General features: G+C 45.8%; 1 protein-coding gene across 1 annotated transcript in view; it reads left to right on the top strand.

Annotated features, from left to right (window-relative positions):
• T265_13829 (hypothetical protein) overlaps positions 1–12,526 on the top strand; it is a gene marked incomplete at both ends in the record, with an annotated part of 66,741 nt that overhangs the window by 38,920 nt on the left and 15,295 nt on the right. Inside the window, 3 exons of the mRNA XM_009170745.1 lie at positions 1,882–2,045; positions 4,641–4,764; positions 8,223–8,429. Coding sequence (XP_009169009.1) covers positions 1,882–2,045; positions 4,641–4,764; positions 8,223–8,429 — 495 coding nt within the window. The remainder of the gene's footprint in view (positions 1–1,881; positions 2,046–4,640; positions 4,765–8,222; positions 8,430–12,526) is intronic.

The following is a 12,526-nucleotide window of genomic DNA, read 5'->3' as shown; positions in this document are numbered from 1 at the left end:
ATTTTCCCTGGTCTTTGTGGGGTCGGGAGTGCTCCGACAATTTAGTTTGAGTGGGTTGGAGGCCAAGTGGAATTCAGATGATGATCGCTCTTCCTTTTGATGACCGCACACCAACACGTGTCAGCTCGAGTGACCCAAGACCGTTCTCCACACTCTTGCCAGTTCCACGCCTTCTATTCTGTTAACACTGGGACGCTTGGCGATTTCTTCCGCCTCGGCTATCAGTCTGTGTGATGTGGACCGTAGTCCTCGCCTCAAAACCTCAACATTTTCTAAATCTACTTTGTGCCCCATGTCAAGTGCGTGTTCCGCAATTGCCGAATCTTTCAACAACGCTTGATATTCGTCTGTTTTTCTCGGTGGCCTGTTTGTTTCTCTACTATGCTCTCCGATTCTGATGTGTAGTTCTCTGGCTGTCTGTTCTATACAGACCTTGGTGCAGTCGTTACACTTAATTTTGTAGACACAGTCCCTGGTTCTGTTTGCCGGGAGGCGATCCTTCAATTGCACCAGTGCAGAGCGCAGAGTGTTTCTCCTCTGGAAAGCTACTCTTATGTTAGTCGTGCTTAGAATTCGTCGAATGACCTGAGATGTACCTGGTTTATATGGAATAACAGCGGTCCTGATCCATCCTTTGTTGAGTTTCGCTACCGGTGCAACAGACTTAGGTGTTCCCCACACCTCTTAACTACGTTGTTCCCATTGATTGACGGACAACTCAGGTAAGGTATGGTGATAGGGGAGCCTTGTTAAAGAAATTCTTCGAATATCGAATTACCAGAGGAAAATTTCCTCTCTATGCCAACTGACGTTCGGTACAAACGGTATTCGGCGTCTCTCAGACCTTCTCTCTCTTTCTCTGTACTTTTTAACACTAAAGTCTAAGAAATTATCGTTTCTTCTGAGCTACGATCGTTCAGCCATAGCACCCTTTCGGCGCCTAACTGCCATGCCACCCGAAGGAAGCACGATGGCTGGGACACTGCCAGGTTGCCCAAGCCTAGACAGGAGGAATCGAGATGCTGAGGTTGGGTTCGAACCACGGACCTTGTGGTCCTTAAGCTGACGCCTTAACCTTTGAACTATCTCTCTCTGTACGGAATAGCAAAACGAATAGCAAGTATTCCCAACGTGATTCGTACCGATATCCTCCCGTTTGGTTGTTGAAGGTTAAACCGCGCGGCCAGGAATGGAGACTTCCCAGCAGTATGTTCAACGTGCACTCGTAAATGGTATAGCGCTGCTCATCCTCCGTTGAATTTTCAAAATCTCCTCATACTACTAACAAGCCATAATTAGCTCTGAAGTGAGAATAATACACAAGACAAGTGGGCCCTCCATCGTCACTCTACCAAGTGACTGTGAGTGAAGGATGAGTGATACTGTATCCCCTCCAAATGTGAATGTGGCCGAACGGTTCGGTCTTCAACCATTCGCCATGAAGTCACACGTTCAAATCTCTCTGGTTGTAGGTGAGACTTGCACTATCGATGATTCTCAATGAGGATAAAGTGGGTTCTCGGCTTTTAGGCATAGATCGGCTTCACTTACATGATGAATCCTGATTGAAAGATAACGGCAGAGTGGTTGAACTCTCAACAGAGTATGGTTGCATGCGCGCCTCAAGAAGTCTCGTATATAATCTTGCTTTAAAACTGTCCTTGTGGCTCTTTTGTGTTAACCTTCTCAGTTTTGCCGTATCCTGACTTTTTCGGGAGGGCGGAGCGGAAAAAATTTGAGGATCAATTACCTAACGTCATGAAAGGTGCTCACCCCCATTTTCCATACGCTTCGGTTCATCAGTAATCATTTGTTCGCAGGAGATACGCCCGAAATAACGAGACTGGGTATTTCTGGACCACTCTCTTTCTTTGCCCGCAGTTGTTGCCACAATCGACCCCGGTGAATGGTTCTGTCCGGTTCGGGACTGCTGCATCCGTGGACCAGATTGTTTGTACCCATCTGGGTCTGTTGCCCGTACTGACCAGCCTGTTGAGCCTAATGTGCAGCCAACGACCTTCGGGGACTCAGTTGGTACCGGACAGGTATGTTACATTCTTTATCAGCTTTAAAAAGCGGACTTCCAGCCTCGGTTGAACTCATTTTCTAGCTGTTTCTCTTGTCGTCCAACTTCGATACAAGTATCTCCTATCCAGGAATGTGTATTTCTCGAAAACAGTCCAATTTGGGTTCATAAGGTTGACGGAAACTCGGGGACTGCGCCTACCTGATGAGCTCCAAGTGAAAGAGCGAAACCGGTCGTAGGCTGTCGAAGAGTTTTCAGCAACCTTGTGAGTAGTTTCCTTTATGAAGATATCTGTCAGGAGCTCTATTCAAATCATCCGTTCCTACGCAGGTTCTTTCTTTCTCCCATCGACCAAATGTATGTTTGAAATGTCTCACGCCACACAGAGATTTTGATCATCTACTACCGTTGTCAGCCTTGTCTACAACCGCAGACGTGAGGTGAATTCGAGGGGGCGAGTTTGACCGAGTGGTTAGAGCGCGAATTTACTGACCGGAAGGTCCGTGGTTCGAACCCGACCCCTGACTAGGCTTGGGCAACCTGGCAGTATCCCAGCCCCCGTGCCTCCTTCGTGTGGCACGGCACTTAGGCACCGAAAGGGTCCTACAGCTGAACGATTTTAGGTGAATTCGAGCATTGAGCAGTGATTGTACTACAAAGCGTTACTTCTGGTCCAAATTTATTTTCAATAGAAATGTCGTCCCTGGAAGTTGATCTTCCTCGCTCTGCTAGGTGGTACTAACGAACATGTGGTATCATGCTTCCTCGTCATACACACTCCTGATGCTAACGATCCCAGAGGTTTTCCTGCCAATGTGTACCAAACAAGAATGTGCGACAATAACGCGCATACATGTTGTCATCGTAGATTCCAGTCCTCTCAACTGACGGTCACACCCATTTAAATCGAGCAAGTCTGAAGCTGTGGCGATTTCACCTGAAATTGATGTCTAGTCTAGTCGTATCGTTCCTCGACAAGTACCGATTCGGCCATCGTTGAAGGCGCATCCGAGTGGCAGCGGAACCTGTCGTTCAACTGAATGTGTGCAAAAGGGCCACCTCGTGTTTCAGTCGGTACGATATTCAAGATATCTCAGTAGATCTTCATGAAGGAAACCGTTTTTAAAACTCTTTGACAGCCCATGACCGGTTTCGCCCTTCCTGGGGCTCGTCACTTGGGTGTAGTCTTCGAGTTTTCATCAAACTCATGTTCTGCTTTAAGCCAAATTTCACGAAATTCGATAAATGCAGTTGTTGTATCTAACTGCTGTCCCCACTCCAGTGCCTGGTGCCAGAAAGAAACCCACCGACAATGGACCACAACAGCTTTATTCCAAACAAGCGAGGGCGTGCGAGTATCTTAAACTCATCGGCTTTTGCTGAACTGATGAAATGGTTGACTGGCCTGGATGCTTGCCGGCTTTTCTACTGAGATTTCCGTTTAGTTTTAGGGTCTCAGTAGGTTCCGAGCGTCCTGGAGTTTCTTTCAAGAATCTGACCATCCTGATAGCATTCCTGTGCATACCAGTTCAGTTTCACCTGAAACCCGGCTGATTCCCTCATTTGTGATATTCTTGGACTGAAACGGGTGTGGAAAGACTTCAGCAACCTATCGTTATCCCAGTCTCGATGGGACAACAAGGGATCACTATCAGGGCAACTCATTTCTGAGTCCAACTGTATTCCTGACAAAACTAGACCAGATATTGACGTGATCTTCATTCTGTAGCAGTTCGAATCCGACCTCTGCCACTCGAATTCCCCTGTCTAGGGTTGGGCGACCTGGCAGTATCCCAACCCTCGTGTATCCTTCGTGTGGAATGGCAGCTATGCGCCGAAAGGGTGCTACAGCTGAATTATTATTATTATTATTATTATTATTATTATTATTATTATTATTATTATTATTATTATTATTATTATTATTATTATTATTATTATTATTATTATTATTATTATTATTATTATTATTATTATTATTATTGGGTGAAAACCGTCGCACCGTGTTATCCACCAATCAAACGGAGGGGTTGGTGATTGCCTCCAGCTGGACCCTCTTCGTGACTTGGTGATATCCCTGCATGTAAGCTTTGTGCAATTCCATCTCCGAGTAAAGTTATTTCTTGTGGAGCATTGATTGGCCGATGCCTCTCCACGCTGTAATGGTTTGTGCAACTTCATATCGCTTTGAGCTATACCTGGGAGTGTACCCGTGACACTCACATGTTGGTCAATCGATGAAGTTCTTACTAACTCGGTCTCCTGGTTCTCCAGATTGGGTGGTCTAACATATGTGGCGACTTGCTTCCTAAAATTGCAGGCTGTTCTCATGATTTTACGATAACCATCACTACATTGTGATTAGACTCTTCACCCAAGGGCTTTCTCTGGTCGAGGACCCTTATCGTCCATATCTCTTGGTGTGGGCGCCATGGCAGTCTCCTAGCCCTGGTACAACCATGAATGTCACGCTTACAACAGGCCGTGGCATCACCGAGACTCTCTCCCCCAACCGCTGAACAGCTTCCGACAGTTCCTCGTTCCTCCGAACCTCGAACGCCATTTTTTTAATGGATCCATCTCGCAACGCACAATTTCTGTTTGTTTCCCGCAGGACCTATCAACTGGCAGCCGAAGTTCTACGTGCGGTCTGTCAGTCCTGTTCGGAAGCGTGTCGCCGAATGGTCTGCGGAAACGACGTTGCCGTGCTAGTTGACTGCTTGGTGGCCAGATTTTCGGTAGGTTTGTACACCTTCCCCAATTTCATCTTGAAGTTTATCGGTGTCCAATCTACAAACTTCGAACAGTTTCTCGACTAACAGCATCTGAAACACTTCTCTTTGTGTCCGGTCTTCGATTGAATACGCTCATTTGTTAGTTACGGTTTGTTTTTTAATTGGCGGTCAGGAAACTTTCAAAATATTCTGCTATGCTCCCAGGTAGTACGAGACTGAATGCGGTTAATGGGAACTTGGGGATCACGCCCACGTAATGCGTTCAAAGAAGAAGAAATCTAGCAGTTGGCTGCCGGAGCGTTTTTTCTCTTTGTTATCAGTGTTGGATGAAGACCTAGTTTACTTTTACAGGGACCCCGTTTCACAGTGCAATCAGATTTCATTCGACGGAATTTCTGCTGAACTATTTTATCTAGCAAGTGTCGCTGGATAGGGACCCAAGGAAACCAGGAGTCTGGAGCAAGCAAGCGGGATTCCCTGATGACGTTACACAGACTTTTTACGAACTTCCCGATTGTCATTTGAGTGTCGAGCGGGTTCAGCAAGTGCATTTGGAGCTTAGAGAAGAAGACATCTCAACATCAAGAATATATCGGAACTCGCAACCAGATTATTGGCTCAAAAAGGGATCTTCGTGACCCACTAACCGAATGCCACCCTAAGGAAATTGATCTCTAGACCGCAAGACAACCGAGACAAAACCAAGAAGAACAATGTGATATACCAACTCAACTGCAACAAATTCTACGTCGGAAAAACTGGGAGGAAACTATGCACACGAACAAAGGAACACAATGCGGCCGTCAGGAGACATGACCCCCTGTCCCTAATATCCATACACGAGGACCAAGAAGGCCACAAATTCAATCTGGAAAAAGCAGAAATTTTGGAATACGCAGACACGCGACACGGAAGAGGATTTCTGGAAGCATGGTACTCCACGGCAGATTCGATCATGCGGTGCATCGAACTGGATCCCATTTACGCACCTCTACATGCAAAAGACCAGCATCTCAACCGGAACACTCAAGGAGGACCGAATACTGGATTCAGAAACAAAGAAACAAGGAACCCCTTGGAGTCAAATCAATAAAGCTCACAAGCCGGGACTCCAACATCGACCAGGTTACGACGGCAAGGATGTCAAGCTCAAAGGTCACGTGGACATCGGCGAATGGGGACACAGGACCACGGAGCAACCCGACCGAACAACTTATCGTGCTAGCAACACGTATATTAACACACGCGTAACACTACTCAACGCACAGCCACTAGCCCACCGCTACGCACCACTACGCTCCTCAATAAGGCACTCATAATGTCACCTCGATTGGTGATGAAACGTTTGGAATCGAATTGCCCAGCTCAGCGAACAAGCCAACGGCCATGTGAACGTCCTTTGGCTGATTAGAGTGCACACAGCGGAGTTAAGTAATTAGGTAGTATCCTATAAACGTGCTCGCGAATGAAATCGGTGTTCATTCGCTGATCTTGGTGGCTTGACCGTTGGTATAGAATGAGGAAAAAGAGGAGCGAATTCACACCAGTTTCAATCACAGTAGAGGAGGTTTGGAATACATTGCATGTGACCATATCAGGCGGAAAATTTCGGTCGAGACAGTCAATAATCGGTCACTCCCATTTTTTCACCTTGAACAGCGAATTTAAACACAGTTCTCATAATTTTGCTGATAACCTAATGAGTAGTGTGTTCATGGAGCTTGACACTTACACTACAACTATTTGATCCTCAGTGGAATAGTTTAATAACGGCATTTCCTCAGCTTAGTTCTCTGTTTGAACCTCCCAAGCTAGCGTTCCCGACAAAAAACCACCAAAGGTGCACAACGTACATTAAGGCCAAAAACCAGGTCAAGAACATTTGTACAGCGCCGCGACTACATTCTGGAAACTCTGACGCCTTCTGGATGCGCTACTGGCAACCGACGAATACTAGGTCATGGTTGGCTGTTGGTCCATACTTTCGGCCAATCAGAGCTCGCCTGGATGCTGGACCGGCAAGCAGCCCAATCTTCCGGCGCGGGATAGGCTTCTCGGGCAACAGCAGCACCTAACTGCGGGTGGTAAAGCCGTATTGGTGTGGAATTCCACCCGACAACCGGATATTATCTATGCGCTACTGGTTGGGTACTTCCTCCTCTTTTGTTTTACTGAAGAGTTTCCGGAAGTCATCTGGTATCTTACAGTGGTAACGATCATCTACCTGTGTTTCGCAACATGATACAACATCCAAATTTGTCTGCCCTAATCAATGCCATTGTCTTGGTCATCTGGCTGTAGGTCTGTTCATTACACAGTAATAGACTTATTAAAAAAATATGAATACCAGGACAAAGCTCGTGCGCAGCTGAAAGAGGTTTTTCGATATCATCGGAAAACTGAACAGAGCATTCGAAAGTGTGTGTTGTGAGTTACGGAGAGGGGTTCTACATAAGCTAATGAAAGTGGCATAATTAAAACTGGATGTCACGAATCCTGAAACGCGCGGATTATAATGAGTGTCCCGGTAGCTCAGCAGTTAGGACGCGAACCTATCAACCGGAAAGTTCGTGGTTCGAACCCGAACTCTGCTTCTCGACTTTCCCTGTCTAAGCTTGGGCGACATGGCAGTATCCCAGCCCCTGTGCTTCCTTCGGGTGGCATGACAGATAGCCGACAAAAGGGTGCTACAGTTGAACAATGGGGGCGAGATGGTTCAGTGGTTCGAGCGCGAATTTACTGACTAGGAGGTTCTCGGTTCGAACCCGACCTCTTCATCTCGACTTTCCCTGTCTAGGCATGGGCAATATCCCAGCCTTCATGCTTCCTTCCTGTGGCATGGTAGCTAGGCTCCGAAAGGGTGCTACAGCTGAGTGCTTTTTTTATTTCACATCAATTCAAGAAAGAAGGTGGCCACAAATTGGCGAAATCAACGTAGTCGATTTAAACTGGCTATGTGATGACAAAGTCAAAGAGCTGTTTACTTTCAAATCAAAACGAGAACAATAAAATGGTGAATCACGTTCTACGGATAGGGGAAAAGTTTCAACGCTTAGCCCCTTGTTTCCTTCAGCTTACATGGCAGCTATGCTTGAGAAACAAGTCATTGATGAACCATTTGCTGTGTTCAAGTGATAGCTTGTAATAATGGAGCATTTTCATTGCCACGTTTGGTTTCGAGGAGTAGATCATCCTCCAGGCAAACGAGAGAGGTCTCTGCTCCATTTGTGTAGGCAATATTCGTGTTACGAAAAATTGTCCCTCGGATGCTGGTGTTCCCTCTGAACCAGACTCATTTGCCATGTTTGTATTCCTCTGGCCACTTTGCCAAGGTAAAACCTCGGATGCTGGTGTTCCCTCTGAACCAGACTCATTTGCCATGTTTGTATTCCTCTGGCCACTTTGGCAAGGTAAAACCGTTCTTACTTTGAACTGCTCTTTCTCGACCTATGGTTGCTCAGCCACCTGTGACTTCCTCGCGGCAACTTGGCACGATGGTTACGAAAGACGATCCGCTGGACGGTGATTCGAGCTACACGGTTGCTGTCAATCCATGCACACTGGCTGTCATGCATTCTTTCACCTGTATCATCAATCAGGTCGTGGAGGATTGGTACTCAAATCCTCCCATTGCGGCAACATCCAGCGTGGACATCCAGAGGATACAGGTACGTGTTTATACGGTCGACGGTTTATAGTTTGTTTCTTCGTCCCTATTTATTCTGCTACTATTTTTCCCATCCGATAGCTTCGGTTTGACGTAGCGGTTGGGTTTGGACTACCACAATGACTCTGGGGGGATGAGGTTGCTTCTAGGTTCAATCGTAATAGAAAAACCGAATGCAATCGACCAAAGTTGATAGGCTTCCTGTACCATGAGCACCCGTATTCTGAAGCGGTTTGGCGAAAGAGTCGTACCGAAATGTTTAGAAAGCAAAGTATTTCCACCCAATGCCATCACTTTCAGGACCAAATCTTATGTGGTAGGTGGGCGAGAGCAGTAAGGGGACTGATCACAAAAGTGCGAACAGGTTTAGTTGTACCACTTAAAACTACACAAACCGAGCGAATCCCTGGAACAACTAAAAAGATCGAGTTCCATGGAGTTGTCTGTGAACTGTTTGAACTATTGGTAGTTCAAACGCGCTAGCTGTCTTTTGATCATTCGATAGTTTACCTGTTTGCTGAGCCTGGCGATTAGCTTGCAAAAGTTTCGACACCATCCGAGGAGTCCGCAGTCCGTGCGCGATTGTAAGGTTATTTCCCACAGGTCTACTTGAATTTACATAGTTCATAAACAGTATTTGGTACCTCTAACAGGATTGGTTGTTAGAATTATAGCTTGCGTGCAATTTGGTTGTTCAGCTACGCTACCTATTACTCCAGCTCTGTTCCTTCGTTCCGATTGGTTCATTGCGTTCCTTGTTTCTTTCGTCTGAGCTCGGCTTCCCACCATTTAGTTTGTCAGTTAACTAGCCTCCAAGTTTAATGGTTTTTCTTTGTGATTGGTCTGCCCGCAATTGATGTCACACTCTGCTCTAATTTCTTGAATTCTATCCAGTCTGTATGTCACTCCTCTTTGTTTGTTTTACTCTTTAGCCCTTTGATTTATCGGTCGATGTGCTGCTTTTTTACACATCCTACTGGCTTTGACTTTACTTATTCAACTATGCGTCCTTCTAGTACTTTCTGGCTTTTTTCCGATTTATTGTTCCAGTGGTTTGTCAGCAGAGTTTTATACAGTGTGTCGATCTCAGTGTGTTTGGGAATTCACGTTTCTTCTTCGTTCCTTCTAGGCCTGATAAATGGATTTGACTTCATGTCCTCCTTGATTTTCATGCTCGAGGACAAACGAAAGTTGATCGTGTCTCTTGACGGCGTTCGTGTAGCCTGGTTGATAGCCTCCCCCTGTGTGTTCCACACCCAGTGCCTGTCACAATCCTTGCATTGAATCGCTGACATAAGGTTGACCTTCTTCGTGGTTGCCAATTTCTGCAGCTGCGGCAGTGCTTTCCGAAATGTGTTGATAGACCTGTATCCTACTGTCGTGACATTCTTGCAGTCACTTGTAGACGATTACGAAGGTGTTGTCCACGTTATAGATTCGTATTTTCTGGTTTACATCTTGAAAGACAACCCAGTCCAGCTCCTGCATTGTGCCCTTCGAGGTAAACCTTAAAATTGATGGTCCCATTGGTATTCCTCCTTGATTTAGGTCGGACAAAAGCTAGACAGCCCACAGGTTTCACCTTTATTCCAGGGATCCGTTTGGATCTCTGGTTACCCAATACTTCAGCAAAAGTTGCCTTCTTGGATTTGACGCTTACAGATGGGGAGAACGAGCTCACACACATAGTGATGTCCTAATTTCGTCTTTTATCGATCCATGTATTCCACGGTTTCTTGATCAAATATTGGAATTCACCGATAAAATGTTTCCTGTTTTTGCATGGTTCTCTTAAAAGGCTGTATGTCGGTGTTACATGGCGCGATACGATTGGTGGTAGTGCTATCTTTTCTCCATTCACTTAAATTATACGTACTCGAGCCCTGCGACTTCGCTTTCCAGTATTCTTTTGTGATCCTTTGCAGGTCCTGAAGCACCGCGATGCTTCGTTTCTTTTGTTCGCAAGCTATTTCGTGTGCTCGTTTTCCAGATGGTAATATTCAGTAGTTCGTTGAGTATAGCAAATTTCTCCTTGCTGATCATTCAGCAAATGAACCAATCGGATCAGACGAACAGAACTACTGAAATGAACATTGCCAACGAACCAATCAAATGCAAGTGTACTGGCCTGCAACTCAAGAAGTCTTCAAGTGACCAGTCAAATTACGTGCAAACCAAACTTCTTACAACCAATCACCTTAGAGTTCTTAAACAATCCTTATGTACTATGTAAATGCGGGTAGAATGATAGTAAATAACCACCCGACCACGCACTGGCGATTTCTCCTGGAATAGTGGCGCAATGTTTACACACTGATTGACAGGCTCAGTGGACAGATCGGCTGCCAACTGATCCACGACCAAGTACTTACCACACTTCGTCGGCTGCTCACTCTAGCCTAGCTCAACTGCCAGGACATACTAGAACGCCCGAGAGTGAGGTTGATGATATTCCCTGTTAAATGCGTCTAAAAATTAATTTCTTTCAATAGGCAATGCAGGGAATCGGTGGAAAAGGAATCATATGGAATGATTTTGGTCTTGTGTTTTCGAAATCGATGACTCGTTGATGCATTTTCATACCCAGAGAACTCAGTATCCATCCAATAATGAATGGGTGAGCTTGTTCTTTTCAAAAACGTTAATCTATTAATCGAGCAGTTTCAATCACCAATCGAGGTGACATCGTCAGTGCGGGGCTGAGTGGGTACATTCTCCCCGTTTGCTTATACGGCACACGAGTTCAGTTGGTCCCGTGGTGGTTTTCGCGTAATTTGGTTGGCCAGCCTAGAATCTCATTTGTGTTATGATCTCGTTCCTTCGTATTTAGTTGGTTCGTTTGACACCACCAAATCGGCAGTTTTCTGTCTCCATTTTGATTGGTCTGATTTCATCCCACATGACTGGCTGATTGAATAGCCTCCTAATTTTGGTAACCTTTAACTCAGTTGGTCTGTTGCCTGCCGTTAGGTTGTTTGATTTCCCGTATCGTTCAGAATCCCGTAACTGTGTAATTCTTTAATTCCTCACGGCTGATATCGATCTGTTTGTTGATCGATTTTTGTGTAGAGTACCACGCCTCAGGAAATTCCGGCTCTGTTTTGTTCTTGCATGAGCAAGTATTTGAACTTGACCCTAGTTGAACTGGTATTCTTCCCTGTCTTTGTGGATTGAAACGAGTAACACTGGGTCATGTCTTCTGCTGGCAAGCTTGTGTTCGTGTATTCTGGTGGCAAGCTTTCTCCCAGTCTCGCCAACTTAGTGTTCATCGCAGTCCTGATATTGAAGATGGTAGACCGTGTTCGTCTTCTCCCTTGAATTCAGTCTTCCGTTCGATTCCCTCCTGAGAGTTCTCAACGTGTTTACAGGCTTGGAGGTGACTGTTATTCCACGTTGCCGCAGTTGTGTCTCTAGTCAAAATACTTTCCAAAGGGTCTTTTCTCAATGACTATTCCCATTGATCCTAGGATTTCATGCACTCAACCATTCCTCTCCGCAGGATCTTCTCGGCTATATTGTAAGCAGCGGTCTGGTTGACCTGCTGGCAGCCCGGTTGTCCAGCCCCCGCCAAGCCAATTGGCTCTTACGCATCGGTAGTCCGGGTAAGAATGGACCGAATCAGTTTATAGAACAATCACAACAGATCACTCTGGCTACCATTGCGCTCCTAACTTGTCTGGTTCGCCTGTTGGGTTGTATTCCATCTGCCTGCCCGACGAAAGCGCGTTCAACTCAGACTGTCCATACTGCGACGCACCAGCAGTCTGAAGTATCGAGTACTACAGGGTCGTCGGTTGTTCATGTCTCGGCTGTTCAGTTATCTGTCGACGAAACAAGCACTTATTCGGTATCGAGTGCAAGTCGCGCAACGGATGCCTCGACGCCTCCCACATCGTCGTCTCCACGTGGAAACAATGTCTGTGTTCGTGGGTAGGTCTTCTTTGCTTGAGTTTGTACAGTGCCTAACTGAAGCGTTTTGGGGTCTTTAGTATATCATGATATCATCTTTATATATAGTGTGGTATATAGTATAGTATATAGTACATTAGAATAGTGTAGCATAGTATAGTATATAGTAAATTAGTGTAGCATAGTATA

Source organism: Opisthorchis viverrini (assembly GCF_000715545.1).
Source record: "Opisthorchis viverrini unplaced genomic scaffold opera_v5_111, whole genome shotgun sequence".
Taxonomy (NCBI): domain Eukaryota; kingdom Metazoa; phylum Platyhelminthes; class Trematoda; order Opisthorchiida; family Opisthorchiidae; genus Opisthorchis; species Opisthorchis viverrini.
Note: the sequence above shows the minus strand (reverse complement) of the source record. Positions and strands in the feature narration are given on the sequence as shown.